This window comes from Rhyacophila brunnea, unplaced genomic scaffold, assembly GCF_057557595.1.
Source record: "Rhyacophila brunnea isolate RB1 unplaced genomic scaffold, BYU_Rbru_1.0 scaffold_17, whole genome shotgun sequence".
Classification (NCBI taxonomy): Eukaryota; Metazoa; Arthropoda; class Insecta; order Trichoptera; family Rhyacophilidae; genus Rhyacophila; species Rhyacophila brunnea.
This window is the reverse complement of record NW_028232827.1, coordinates 1,585,501-1,601,214: the sequence shown is the minus strand read 5'-3', so window position 1 is coordinate 1,601,214 and position 15,714 is coordinate 1,585,501. Positions and strand designations below refer to the sequence as shown.

Sequence of the window (15,714 nt, the reverse complement as noted above, 5' to 3'; positions counted from 1 at the left end):
CGGGCGTACAGTGCCGGCCATACAAAAAACGCGAACTTATTCGCCTGTCTTTGAAGACAGAATGCCAGTCTCAGGAGTTTGTTTTGAATAATTTAAAATTCGGAAGAATACTGGTCCAATAATGAAACATGTAGCATATGATTGGTAAGTGTTTATGATAACCTTTCAATGTATTTAAAAAAAATATATGGTTTATTTTTGCAAAAGACTCACGGCCTTTCACTTGCCGCCAGACAAAACTTCTGCCACAGATCAGGTTAATAAAATGCAATTAAGTCAAAATAACCAAAAATGCAGTTCCAACATTTTACATAGGAGTTGTCAATATGTATAATATATACACAATATTTCAGCCATTATTTTCAGTATAGTTTTTTCGAAATTATTGCTCCCAATGGAGCATATAGATGTCAAATAGAAAGTGTTTTGTTTTTTATAATAATATGTTATTTTAAGTCAATGTGTCAAAAACATCCAACCCCTAGTCGCCTATATTAGTGAAATTTGAAAAGTGCTTCAGTTGCATGATCATTGTCATAATTAAGTTGGGTGTAGGCGGCTTTATTGGTAAAGCATAATGACTGGCATCTGATGGATATAGGTTTGAGTCCTGTCCGGCACCATATAAGATTTTTTCTTATATGTATGTTTCTTTAGGCGTCTCCAAATTAGGTATGTATGTTCAACAAAGAATATTACATTCTTAAATCGTGTCAATTATTCGTTGCATAAAAAAATTGTTTAGCACTAAAAACGTTATCAATTGCAATTCCCTCTTTATTAGTCCAATTTTTGTGATGAAATATTACTTACGACAGGCATTTTGAGGACGGGAGGCAACAGAAGTGGAGCGGCGGCTCTCAAAAGCGGTGCCACCTGAACTGAGGAGCGTGTCGCGTACGGGAGTAGGCCTCCAATGCATGCCAATACTCCCGCGTGACTAAAATGGAGAAGAGATTAATTTATTAATCATTGTCGTTGGATTATGAGTCTTATTTTAATGATGCGTCACTTAAAACATTCTCACACTACATGCAACAATACTTTTCATTATTTATACATGTACATAAGAAGTCAAATTATGCTTACACTTGAATAATGGCATTCAGCTTGGACGATTGAAGATGGTGCTTGTCAATTGAGCTGACCTGATGCAGAACGGCCAATAGATTGTCTAAAAAATGGTCTACCAGCACTGAGCACTGCTTGTTCACTTCCTCATCGTCATCTAACAAAAAGAAAGTAAACACATTAACCCATACGCATACATAATACTGATTTTGGGTGGATTTACTTCAGTGTTGTTCACATACAAACTACCAGATTTCACTTGTCTACACAATATATATTTTGTAACCATATGGGGAGGTTTATACACAAAAAATACTATTGCAAAACACTATATAATATGTTGAATTAAATAATTCTATATTGTGGAGAATATTTTATACAGGGCAGAGCTTCAAAACTATGCTTTGACCACATGCAACAATATTGGCTTAGCTTCAAAACTTATATAACAAATGATACATTATTGCATAGAGAAGTTATAATAGCAAGTCACCAGATTTGCACATCTTCGTTAAATAAAACAGTACATGATAAATCTCATCAAATCTAAATGGTTATAGTCCTGCTCTTAAATGTCAAAAAAAACATTTTCATGAAATGGCCAAGATCCACATTGGATTATAGAGCAAAGAGCTGCTATTTGAGTTCAAGTTGTGACCGTACGCAGTGGATTAAATAATTTGTGTTAACACTCCCAATCCACTCGTTGATAAACAGTGAGAAATAAAAATAAGTTTATTTCTGAGTTGCCGGTGTATAGAAGAAATTAACTGACTTTGAAAGAGAGTAGGTGCTAATCGTCCAAGAAGTTGTGTGAATGAGGCAAGATCCTGCAGCTGATAAACTGATGCAGATCCTGACGCGTGTGCCGATGCAGCCTCTTGCCAGCCTTCCATCTGAAAAAAAAAAATACATTTATTATTTCACTCGGTATTCACGACTGTTGAATTTTTGACATTTTGTCTGTAAGGTTTAAATCATGTCCAGAAATGCAGTTTTATTGACTTTTCTGATTGTCACATAGAACGTGTGCGGGCGCATTACGAATACTATATATACAATGGGTACGTTGGTTGAGTTCCACGTATTTTGCGGGAGAATAGGGTATGCAGTTTTGGGAATGTAACCAGAGCATTGGAGCGGACCCTTTTTTGAGTTGCTCCGCTCCGGGACCTAATACTTGCTCCGGCTCCGCTCCAGGGTCTGCTCCGCTCCGGGTAAAAGTTTTATATGTATACAAATGATAAAAAGATAAATAAATAAGTAGTTTTAAAATAATCGTAATTTTCATTATTAATTCTATTAAACAAAATTTCCAACAGCCAATCGTCTCTCATTATTTGCCTCTGCTGTCAAAAAAGTGAGGTTATTTATCACTCGGCAGTGTTGCCATATTTAAAAAAAATCCAGTGTTGCAAAGTGTCAAAATATACTATTTTCATTGGATTTTAGGGCTTGCGCAGACAGAGAGCGGTCGGAGTTCTGCGTTCAACCGACTGTTGACCGCTAGCGTTCAGGGACAGCAGACAGGTGGCGGTCAACAATATGCGTTCCATTTGTATACAAACGTTGTAGTGACACAGGCGCGGCATAATGCGAGACCGCTATATTCCGACTGCGAGTGGAAGTGAGAAAGCACCGCTGTTGCGTACTCACTCCCCCGTGTGGTTTCGCTCTATATTGTTTGACTGCTCAAATTCCATTCAAATTTTTATTTACTTTCGCATGTCAATACAAAGCTTCGATGAATTATATAATTTGATTACATTTGAAATTGACTTGTAAACTAAATATAATCTAGGTACTAAAATTACTGCTGTAATCAATGCATTTTATCAAACCGGATATTTAAAAACTTAATATCGATGATTTTAAACGAAGTGACATATAAACTTATTTGTTTGTGTACCTACCTCTATCTATAATATTTGACATTTCGATTCTAACCTTTTAATTTTACCCATAACCTCACATGTCAAATTTATTCTATTATTGAACTATGAAAACTATAAATCTCGCCAAATTATCAAGTATTTATGCACGTAAATCAATCAAGTGTTGATTTAAAAACAATGTTTGTATTAAAAACGATTTATATAATTTGCGTCACTTAAATCAAGTATCAATCTTCTCTAGATCGATTCATTTTTCTGATCCAGACATTGCAACGGTTGAGAGGTACGGAGTTCTTTGTAATTGCGGGAATAGAACTCTAGAACGCTAGCGTTCCAATTGACCGGCGCGGTCTGACCGCCGGCTGTGTGCCCATACAGTATGAAGTCCGTACAGTACAAAGAACGCTGAACTCCGAACGCGGAATGCAGACCGCCTGACCGCTCCCTGTCTGCGCAAGCTCTTAGAACGAAAATTTAATAATAAAAAAAAACATCCGAAGCAGTGGAGCACAATAAATTTTCGGTGCTCCGGGTAAAATCCCATTGCTCCAGTGCTCCTGCTCCGAGCTCCGCTCCAACGCTCTGAATGTAACACAATGAGAAATACTTACGACTAAATTGAAAATGTGCGATGGCGCCAGCTCTCCTACTTTGGCTATGCATTCGATACACTGTCTTAAATACGCTTGCCATTCAGTCTCACCCTGGAAAAAAAATAACCGAATACAATTTCACAAATGATACTTAAATATTATAATACTTTTAATATCATACAAGTATACTGCTTGAGGTGAAACCCACCTACAATCAAGAGTAAAATTTATACATATTATATAATATTGAAATGTTAGAAAAAAATATTTTATATATATTATTTACATCATCGTCTATGGATTCGTTGTCGAATTGACTTATCTCTTCACTATTCTGTTGGAATCTTATCTTGTTTACAACACCATTAACGAGCCCAGCGAGTACATCAGAATATCTGCAAGAAACCATATAATATTATGTATTATAATAACTATGTAATTGAATAATTCGGTAATACCTCAAAAACATACATATAAAGGGGCCCGTAAACGAGCATCAAAAATTGCAGGTTGCTGGGGAATGTATGACCCATCATCAATGTCGGGAAAGTGAGGCTGATGTATTTTGTGCGTACACGTGACAACATCGGCCGGCAATGAAGTTTCTGCACCATATAAACAAATTAATTCAAAATGAAAAAAGGATTTGGATCGGGTCCTACTTTTAATAAACGTAAAACGTAAAGTAATATAAACCAGGAATTAATTATTGATTTAAAAACTTTAAAAGAATGTCAAAATTTGACGTTTGTGCAGCTTTGTAGTTGGCCTTTTCATATTAGGATCATTATATAGTTTGGATTCGATGTTCCATAGCTCCGGACATAAATAAACCTCATTAACAAGCTCCAATACCCAGTCGTTTGTCCATTTATTCATTGTACGTAGTGTGAATTGATGATTAGTAATAACACCATAATAATATTAATTATAGCACGGTGAAAAATTATAACAATGTATTGTCAAATCGGCTGTCACTAACGTTTTTATTGTTGCTAGGGGTGAGATCAAAAACAGAGACGCACAAATGCAGCAGAGGGAGAATGAAATAGATTTATCTAGCAATTATTGCCATATTTTCGATTTGAGTTCGATATTCGATATATCGACCAACCATGCTGCCAGAAACAAAGGCAATAAATGTAAAGTTTCGGCAACGTAGACTATTATTGTCGTGTTTTGGGGAACTATTAACAGCGACACAATTGCTGTATCAAATTGCCGTAAAAAGTGGCTCGTTTACGGGCATTTAGAAAAAACTTGAAAAAATACGTTACCGGGCAGGACTCGAACCTGGATCCATCGGTTTCTCGCCAATGTGTTTTACTAATTTAGCCACCTGCACCCTACCTAATTGCGAAATTTCATAAAAAATTGTTTTTTTTTTTAATTATTAGCAAGTGCATGTACGTTAAGACTAAAATTTTGAGATCCAGACATCGACTAGGTCAACTAATGAAATTTAAGATACATTTCAGTCACATAACTAATAGTTAATTTCATCGTAATCAGGTATGATTCTGATTATTATTAAAAATATGTTGGAATAAGTATTACACTTTGTATTTTATTTTATTTAATACAATGTCTTCCCGCCAAGAATTGACACTTAACATCATTAAAGAAAAAAATATTCGATAATGCCAGCATATTATTAAATAAAAATCTAATTTTAGCCAAAATGGGATTTATGCGTTTCACAAGAAAGACAGTCGATAGACTCAAAATATATACTTACTTTAACGATTCCTGAGGTTTCAAGTCATCAATAAATTGAAGCCATATGTCTATACATAAAATAAAGCTTGAACGTCTTGGAACCTAAAAACACAATCAGATTACAATTCATTTTATACTTTTTTTACTATTTTTACTTCTATGTATTACTATTTTTAAGGTCGTAAGATGCTAGCGGGATAGATTTGCTGGCAACACTGCTGGTCATGGCCCCCACAGGGGGGGAGGGGGGGCTGACAGAGCTCTAGCCTGGGGGCACGGGCTTAGGAGGGGCCCGGCGAGGCGAGTCAACCAGATAAGTGAGATAAACACATATCACAAATTTGGTTTAATAGTAAAAAAGTCGCCTGCGGGGCTGTTTTCCTTCGATAATGTTATTATTTTAAATTATGTGGTTATACGATAAAAATTTTAATTGTGTATCGTACTTGACAACTCCATAATTCAAATGGATGTAAGTATGAAAATATACTCATTATTTTACTGCGTACACCATTTGGAAAATGCTACTGTGGAGCATCACCCTGCCTTTATCCTTAGCGATAGGTAGGGGGGCCCGCCAAAGACCCTAGCCTGGGGGCCCGCTTCAGAATGAGGGGCCATGCTGCTGGTAGTTATGATTTAAGACCGTGTTGAGTCGAATTTCAATGTGCACATACCATGCCGTCTCTGTCACAGTACTCGAATGACTAGCTTTAGGATACTTCTGCATTTGCATGACGTAATGCATTGAATACTGTACTGTGTGGTAAAAAATATCACCACAGTGAGAAAAATAATGTTTATAACAATTTTTTTCTTACTTGGAATGTATACTGGAACATTAACGAGAGATAGGCCATCGTGTCAAACTCTGGTTCCGCCTCCAGTCTTTTCAAATGCAGTAACACAAATAATCTTAGGAACTCTGATACCTTATCTATATATCTGAAAGAAATAACAAAGAACTTTTAATAACATTGTGAACAGAGGAACGGAATTTTCGTTAACTATAAATTAGTTGCGGAACAATCTGAAATTCTCCACGGCGACGAAAACATACAGCTGTCAATGCATGAGAATATATGAATATAAATCCAAAACCAGTTTTGTCCTCACGGACATTCTCAATTCAATTCAATGTGGAATATCATATCCATATATAACCGGTTGATAGTAATAGCCAACAGAAAAAGTAATATAAAGATTATAAACTTACAGAGGAGATCGGGAAATGACTTGTGGCGAGTGCAGATGCTGCCCCTCGGTCTGGGTGAGGTGCCTGAGGAGGCGGGATGACGCTCGCGCCAGTCTCAGGGCACACCCAGTACCCGGGGGTGACAGCCGCCTATATAACAGTTCATTTACTGCGGACATGCCAGCTATAGACACCTTTTCGCGGAACTGAAAATAGAAAAACAACAAAGTATTATTACAGAAATGTTAAATAAAATTCTCTCTACCCAAAATTAAACATACAGACGGCCAGAATATTGAAACCAATTCTATATTCAGGCCTTGGTACTACTGAATTGCAAATTACGTAGTACTAGTTATTGGTTATCTTTGAATGCAATGCGGTAATCTGTCCGCAATAAATGAATGATGAATTTGTTCAAATTATTATCATTTATTTCAATATACAAAAGTTATCATTTTCTACAAACAGCTTAACATATTGCAATCGAAGTATGAGCAATAGCTACCATCGGAGTTTCCAGTTTTATGTCACAGTCTGACTATTATATAGTGGGCCTTGTGTTGAAGCACCTAAACATACTTTTTAAATGCATTTTGTACAATTCATTAGGTTCATACCTTGCATTACTTAAATGTAAAGGATTGGATAGTGTGCAATTAAATTCGATTTCAATTTAACATTTCACGCATCTCATATTCTGTTGTAATATCAAAGAAGACGTTTGAATATAAAATTTAGCTATAAATAAATACCCGTTGAAAGATATTTTCTTGCTAATATACATTGACCATTATTTATAAGATCAATAATCATGTAAAATATTGCGAAATGTAGGTAATGTAAACAAAGCAACAGACTTCAAACCAGAACGCGAGCCACTATTTTGTTTTCGGGGCTGCCATTACAAGAAGAAAATAATGAACTTGTTCACGATACATACGTTTAATCAATCGATTCGAAAATTCGTAATATGAAAAGCATAATATGCCAGGAGGTGATTTCTAATTCCTGAGTCTCTCTCCCTACTACTGTATACAGACCTGAGTTTGTGTGGCAGCGCTGGCCCAGTAAAACACCGACGTGATGAGCGTTGGAGGAAGATGCGTTGACAGAGGCAACCACGTGAAGATATTCTGCAAAGTGTTGAGACACATCCGAACGCAGTTCTCCGCCAATTCGTCATTCATTCCATATCTGTAATTATATAAAATTTGACGATAACTGTCAAATAATCTGATCGTATGCGCGTGATTCTACTCATTATGATGATTCCTAGCACGTGGCACATGTAAAAATAAGAGCAGAACAAAAAAATTATATTAAGAATTGATCGCGATATATTGAATTCGCTCTCGCCGTGATCGCGAAAAACGAGGATTACCTGTATTAGGCTTGTACTGCCCTTCTAAGGAAGAAGGCAGTAACAAAAATTGTGAAATTGAGTTATGAATGCCATCCGTTAGGTAATTTTGAAAGCTATATATTCTGTTCACTTTAAAATCAGTATTATCACTAAAATACCGTTAAAATACTTAGTGAAAAAATAGACATCTTCTAAAATAATACATTTTTTTTTAGCAAAAAGGCAGTAATTGCACCTATTCATTGCAGTTACTGCTTGTTTATTATTACTTTGTTTGTATTTTAACATCTTACTAATAAAAATTACCACCGTTTTTTATTAATTCACAGTACTAAAGTTTGAGAAAAAACACATTATGTCATTTATCTCGAAAGTGTGTGAGAGTCAGTTACTGCCTTCTTCCTAAGAAGGGCAGTGTAGTGCTGTCTTGTTCACTCAACCACTGAACATGCACACTTCCCTCACGTGACTGGTATACTCATTCAGGTGCTGAAGTGCTCCATTCAGTATTCGATATGGAAACGTTGGTTGTGGTCAATTTTCTTGTTTATTCGAGTGTGAGTTATTCGGTGCTATCTGAGTGTTTGTTAAAACTAACTAGTGGCAAAAATGGAAGTAGGCTGTGAATATCCAACATAAATAGTGCAACATAACCCCGCTCGCACATCGAAAACTGTTTTACATGCGCACAGGCAAGAATATGACAGGACGGTTACATCACTCAGTTAGCCAAAATTAATGAAAAATAAGTTGTACACATATTATGCAGATGTGACATTTTAGCAGTGGCTAGAGATGGAGGAAGATTTTCAAGGTCCGATATAAAGAGTGCACATTAAACTTTGTCAGTCACACTTATTTGTTTTTATTTAGCTAAGAGTAAAAATTGCAGATGGTGTTGCTAAGTTTCTAAAATTCAGTTAAACCCTGCCATGCCAAATCATAATAGTGGAGATCCAACAGAAATAGTGCACACTTTTGTCAGTCATACTCATTTGATTTCATTACGCTAAGAATACAAACGGTAGATGGTGTTGGTTAGTTTTAAAATTCAATTAAACCCTGCGTAATTATACAATAATCAGTATTTTTAATTGAATTTTAATAATAATTCCAACGTAAACAATGAGCCAGAAATAAGACGGGACTGCTGAAACTACATACAAATAGCGGAAAAATGTTAATTTCAGGAACGTAAAATTGGGGTTCCACTGTAGATTCCAATCGAACAGAGAGTCCTTATGCATTGGACTATAAAGGCCGCCACCTATGAACAGTACGCGACTAGTAGACTTAAGTGATATAAAGAAGAAGATAATATATATTGAAGTGACTGAAAAAAAGATCTGAATTTCAAAATGTATTTAACATATTGTGTTGTAAAATGTATTATCATATGGTGAACAAATGCTTTTAAAACGATTTGACCTTGTGTTGGCTGTACGTGATGTGAGCAAGTCAGGTAAAATAGGCTGCATCAGGTCGCACCTTAAAGATTCGGCGCCCCTTTCAGGAGACGGTGGAGGGTCGCTTGTCTGCTTGTCGGGGTCGTCTCCTTTGGACAGCTTGTCTAAAATATCTGCAAAGAAAAAAACACAATGACTAAGAATAGTATTAATACTATCAACCAAGAGTACTTCTGTCCTTGCCTCATACAAATGCCAAAGGACAATAATAGTGCTAGAATAAATGTAATTAGATACCAACCAGCGAGAGTGGATACGAGCTGAGGAGTGTGACGCAGGAGCAGATCCTCCAACTGTTGTCTCCGCTCAAATGGCAAATTGGAATTACTATCGAAACCTTCTGTCAGATTCCTCAATATGAGCAAGCCTAATAATGTGTTCACACCGCCTTTTCTTAACAGCTGTGAACAAAAAAAAGCATTTTAGAACATTGGATTAAAATAATTAATTGTGTAAAACATTCTATTGAAAAAAGGTGATAGACAATATTATTGACACGTTTGGGATAAGAAAATGCATAGAAAGTAGAGTTACGTTAAATCGAAATAACATCAATATAACGTGCATAGACCAAAATAGTGGAAAAAGGGGATGTGAAGCAGAAATAAGAATGGGCATAACATATTTGCGATTTTGTCAAAGCCTAGGTGTTTGTGATTGTTTCTCTTCTATTACTAAATATGCTACTGTCATTAGGCCTCGTGGCTTGTTCTTGACTTAAAAAGAATGTATACCTATGTATTATATATTAAAAAAAAAAAAAAGGCAATCGATGCCTTCGAAATGTGGTGTTGGCGCTGAATGCATTGTATTTCATCGACGGAGGACAAGACGAACCAGTCAATCAATCAAGAACCAGAGTGCTGTTAAAGATATATTGTTTTATTGACATGGCAAGAATTTTGTATCATGCTATGAATTTGCGAAATTAAAATAAATGTTAATGTTGTTGATAATACAATGTGATATATTTCAAAATGAGCTTTATCTACTAGTGTTCTAAAAAGTGATTACAAATGGTGTTTACCTCAGTGACATTTGTGTAAAAATCCTGATAGTTGTACGGCCATTCCCGTTTTGCTATATCAACCATTATCTTTGCTAATTTGTCTCTGAGAAAGTTGGGCAGCTTGTAGTGATTGTTGGTTAAGTGGTTCCATAGACAAACCCTCAATTCCACTTTGTCCGCACTGGATAACGTATTCCATTTCCTGTTTATCACATTCTGAAATCGAGAATATAAAAATGTCTGTTAGTAATCAGTGAATTAGTCAAAGATATTGAAAACGTCCTTCTATTATAGAGCTAGACTTAGAGCCAGTGGCGCACCCAGGGGGGGGGGGGGTGGCAAGGGGCCCTAGCACCCCCCAAACATGAAAATAATTATCAGAATGATTTTAAACATTGATATTGAAAGCCAATAAACTATACCTTTGGGCTTAGACAAATAAAAACACGGCAAAAAAATGATTTGTAATAATTCTCCAGCACCTTTTTTAGAAAAATTTCTTCGATTTTATTTTCCCATATACAATAAACACAAAAATTTCGAAACGAAATCTCGGTGTCCACCCGAATTCCGGTGTAGTGTAAGCCTTGGCTGTGGAGGGCTGACAGGGCTCTAGCCTGGGGGCCTGGGCTGTGGGGGCCCCGGCGTGTCGGGTTGACCAGATAAGTGAGATAAACACACATCATAAATTAGCTTCAATAGTAAAAAAAGTCACGCTATTAGACTTCATGGCCATGAACATTTTCAATTACTTATATAATTGTGCAATATGTTTTTTGATTATTATGTGTCAATACTCGACAGCTCCATTATTAAAGTAGATGTATTAAAAATCGCCAATAATTCACTGTATAAGTACCCTTAATTTGAACTAAAACACAATTTGAAAAACGTTAATGTAGTGTTTCATACTGCCTTTAATCTTAGCGGTAGGGGGGCCGCCAAATATCCTAGCCTGAGGGCCAGTTTCAGGATGTGGGGACCATGGTGTAGGTACACCGAGTGCAATAGACAAAAGACCGATAAACGAGAAATTAGGCTGTGAAGAAGAAAAAGAGCCTATGGGACTAATTTACATTCTCCTCCTTGGGCCCCCCCCCAATATTAAATCCTGGGTGCACCACTGCTTAGAGCCTGTGTACATGTATGAAATTTAAGCAAAAAAGGACCATTGGTCAACATATAAAATTAGCTACAAGTGACTTTGCATTGTAGGTTCATTTGCAGAGAATTTCACACTACTACTATAACATTTATTTGCCAATTTGCATGGTGTATAAAAAGCCAATTCGTCACGATGAGTAGATAAGCATTTAATAATACAACACTTCAGCATTATCATTTAGTTGAAAAATCATGTAAAATTTGTGTAAAACCATTCATAACTGCACTCGAGTAAGTAATCATAATGAACATAAAAAATGGCCATCGGCAACTGAGCGATATTAATATTTTTGGACTTTATTAACTTGACCGTGCTTCATGCACTTGCAAAATAATTTCAAATGTCATAACAGAAATAACGTATAAGATTCTTTGGAATAATTCTATATTAAAGTTTCAAATTTTACTTGTGGATTTTCAGACCTTTATCATGTTATGCCTATCTCAGACCAACATACATCGGTTCGGTGAACAAATGAACACTGTATACAAATTGTTCTAAAGTTGTATCAGAAGTGTTTCTGAACGTTTTCCAACATTTAATAAAATGTTCTGAAACAAATGTCGAGGTATTTTCGTTTTTCAGCGCAGATGGAAAACATTAGTTCATATATAGATATTTTTGGCCTGGAATTTGCTTTAGAATGAGGAAATATAAATTATTCTTTTTAGAGACATGGTCCTTTTTTTCTATCTTATATACAGGCAGCCCTCGACTTCCGTACGTTCTACTTTCACACAATTCGCTATTTCGTACATTTCTTATGCCACTAAATCATAGATAATTTTGAATATTTTATAAGTAGAAGAATATTTTTTATCTATTATGGTTAGGTAACCAACATGTAATATTCTTAATTCAACGAAAACAAAAGAATGACTGAAAAAGTGTGCACTATTTATGTCGGATCGCCCATAGCATACCAAAATTATTATGGTTTGATTTAGGCATGGTTTAATTGATTTTTTAAAACTAACAAACACCATCTGCAATTTCGAGTCCTTGGTTCAATGAAAAGAAATAAGTATGACTGACAAAGTTTATTGTGCATTACTTATGTCAGATCTTAACAGCCTACGTCCACCGTTTGCAACCGCCACAAGGAATACACCCCCTCATTCTGATGTAATATGTGCCTAAAACACTCACAGTTTAAATTGTTTTAGAGATAATGGGTTCATAGCTTGAAACAGTTATCAATATTATATTATTATTCAGGACAATAACGGTATGTGGAAATCTATTTACCTCAATTGTGTTGAAAGCAAACATAAGGACATATTCACTTTCAGATTTGTATATCAAATATAAACAGTCCCTCCAAGAGTCTTGCTGGTTTCCGAACGCCTCAAGGATGCTTTCGATGTCACGCTTCCTCTCATTGTTGGTCGTTGGAAAGAAAAACTCTGTCATTAACTCTTCGAATCTACCCAACAGCTCGACCTTGGGATCCACCTAAAACAAGTTTAATTAAGTTGTATGTATTACATTATCTTTCTTTTGATACTACCTTTTATCATACGTGTGCTATCACCAGCGCCATGTCCACCTTATTTACCGCAAAAATGAATAGTTATCTCCTACTCTTAAAACAGTGTTTGTCAACCTCTCTAATAAAGCGACGTACTTGTCTTAATCCTCTGCCATGGATATTTGAACATGTACCGTTTTTAAAAAAAATATTTTTTTTTCCGTTAGGTACATGTTCAAACACGCGCGTTAACATGATCCTACTCCCTACTTCATTTATCACTTGTCAATTTATGGCTACGGCCATATGTTGTAGCTTAGCCACTGGGAAATGCCAATATAAACGGCGTATTTCAAAAAAATAGTACCTTATTCTTAGGTCAATAATTGTTATAAAGCAAAAATTATTCGTAGGATGTTTATCACATTTGAATAGTCAAAGATATAGCTTATAATCAGTATCTTTAGAATTATCTTCAAATGTGTTACTCGTGCCAATTTTTTAATAATAAAATGCCTAATTCTTGTCAAATTTGGGATCAAAAACATTATAAAATATAATTTTTTATCGTAAATATGTCACTATATAATGTTAACATTAATTTTACTAATGGTTTTGTATATGCGTTTAAAAATTAATAAATCGAAAAAATCTTAACACCACTTCACATGGACGTACTGAAATATGACTTTATTCTAAAACATTAGAGTGAGAGGTTTAAAAGAATACTAATTTATGTAATAAAAATACTTTATGCAGTCATCAAATGTTTAAAATAAATATAAAGGATAATAAGGCTTCAAAATTATATAAATAGATTATCTACAACGTTTAAGGAATGTCCAGGGTTATGCTCTGAAAATTCCATAAAAGCTCCATTTTGACCTACACTGAGCATGTGGGCAGTTAAGTGCACCTATAAACATACCACATAAGCATGGAGATCGATAGTTTTGACAGAAAATATGATGTAGTTGGAGCTACGCCGAGTGAGAGAAATCGATGCAATAAGCTTCAAGTAAAAGCAGTCAGAAATAGTATCGGTAACAATAATTAAATTCCCTCATGTAATTAAAAAAAATTGCAATCTGCGCAAGTTCGAGGTTAAATTGTTCGACTATAGCAAGGAATCTCTAGGAGCTATATAAACATCTTGAATAACATATACAGTGATGTAACAGCCAGTGTAAAGATTCATACGCCATCTTGTAAGTTTCCTATCAGCAACGGTGTCCGGCAGGGCAACACGGTCTCAACCATATTTTTCTATTACTGAAAGATCTATTCAGGCGACTTGACTGAGAGAGCAGTTCGCCATTAACGATGAATACCTTAATCATGTGCGCTTTGAAAATGACATAGTCGTATTTGAGAATGACTCAGATGAACTCCAGAACAGGATGCAGAAGGTTACAGATTAAAGCCACAAAGTTTAAAGATAAATGTCTCGAAGACAAAAGTAATAATGAACAGCTTTGCTGAAGCAAAAATCTTCATTAAAGGCAATAAAATTGAGCTACATCTATCTCGGACAACGAATTTCAATTATTAAATATTGAAAATATATATTCTCATATTGTTCCACACTCGACATACATAGCATGTTATACCACACCCAGTTCCCATTAATTTTATGTTCCCTGGTTCTGACAAACTATAAAGGTTGGGAATCTCCACCGGAGTTCATGTTATTACAAAAACCTTGAATTTTTTTTCACAAAATACACCAATTTAAAAGCGTACTTGAGTGAAACGGCAAATAATCACTCGTCGCCTAGACTCGCCAATCGGAGACACCGACAGTAGAAGTGTGCGCACATCGATTTGTTTTGTCATGGCGTCAGATGAAAATATTCTTAAATCGTGTAAAGATGCCGTGGAAAGTTTATAATTTAACTGGTGTGTTGTGACATGAAAATGGTTGGGAAGCAATGATCTACGAACTACAAGTATCTTTGATATTCTACGTACATCTCTATTCCTACGCCCACTGCTTACTATAAATCTCTCTGCCATTACATGTTCATCTCAATCCCTGCTCAAATGGCAAAGTCTTTGATAAAAAATTTAATCTTTAGCCTTGATTATAAAAAATAATTTAAATAAAAGAATCAATGGCGTATTATTGGGCAAGTAAGAAATACGTAAGTGATAAGATGTATTGAAAAGTTAGAAACCACAAAATCACTACAACTGGTAACCATTCATTGGTAGATTACAAAACGGGACTACTACTTAATGGATGATTAAAAAGTATGAAAACATTCCAAATTTTAAATTTCAATTATTTATGTTTAGTTAGTCTATGAATGTATTCAATAACCATGACAGATAACTGTTATCATTTTTTATGACACCTACATACTTAGTTTAGATGTACGTTATATATCATTCATAATATATTATGGAAAGAAATATTTTCCTATAAATTATTTCCCCTCTTTTGTACTGTGCCCAATTTTGGTGCAGATATTGACTGACGTGTGAGTAATATTTTCAAAATAAAATACAGTTGTGCTTTTTTTCCATCGGCTGACCAAATTGTGAAAAAATGTACCATACTAGAGAATGAAAGGCAAAAGAGCATTACCATTTTTAAAATTATATCCAGAATAACGATAACATCGGACGATCCACTGTTTTTAAGTTAAAAATTATGAATATTCAAATTAAAACTTTTACATGAGCTCTCGAATGAATTTTGACGTTTACGAAGCAGATACCATAGACACATCTTCAAAATATAGGGAAGAAGGGAAGGACA

At 35.3% G+C, this 15,714-nt stretch overlaps 2 protein-coding genes across 3 annotated transcripts in view; both read right to left on the bottom strand.

The window, feature by feature from the left end:
* The window catches only part of ebo (exportin ellipsoid body open), a 28,681-nt gene extending 12,996 nt beyond the window's left edge, over positions 1-15,685 (bottom strand). Inside the window, exons 1-14 of one of the 2 annotated variants that reach the window (XM_085944359.1) lie at positions 15,541-15,685; positions 12,728-12,934; positions 10,333-10,530; positions 9,547-9,706; positions 9,268-9,418; positions 7,517-7,670; positions 6,495-6,679; positions 6,100-6,223; positions 5,298-5,380; positions 3,846-3,954; positions 3,578-3,670; positions 1,847-1,967; positions 1,090-1,228; positions 814-940 (exon numbers count right to left, since the gene is read on the bottom strand). In XM_085944359.1, the coding sequence (XP_085800485.1) occupies positions 814-940; positions 1,090-1,228; positions 1,847-1,967; positions 3,578-3,670; positions 3,846-3,954; positions 5,298-5,380; positions 6,100-6,223; positions 6,495-6,679; positions 7,517-7,670; positions 9,268-9,418; positions 9,547-9,706; positions 10,333-10,530; positions 12,728-12,934; positions 15,541-15,543 (1,854 nt within the window). In that variant the 5' untranslated portion in view covers positions 15,544-15,685. The remainder of the gene's footprint in view (positions 1-813; positions 941-1,089; positions 1,229-1,846; positions 1,968-3,577; positions 3,671-3,845; positions 3,955-5,297; positions 5,381-6,099; positions 6,224-6,494; positions 6,680-7,516; positions 7,671-9,267; positions 9,419-9,546; positions 9,707-10,332; positions 10,531-12,727; positions 12,935-15,540) is intronic. The other variant, XM_085944360.1, reaches the window with a different exon arrangement.
* The window catches only part of dbe (KRR1 small subunit processome component homolog dbe), a 466,431-nt gene that overhangs the window by 46,808 nt on the left and 403,909 nt on the right, over positions 1-15,714 (bottom strand). The window lies entirely within an intron of this gene.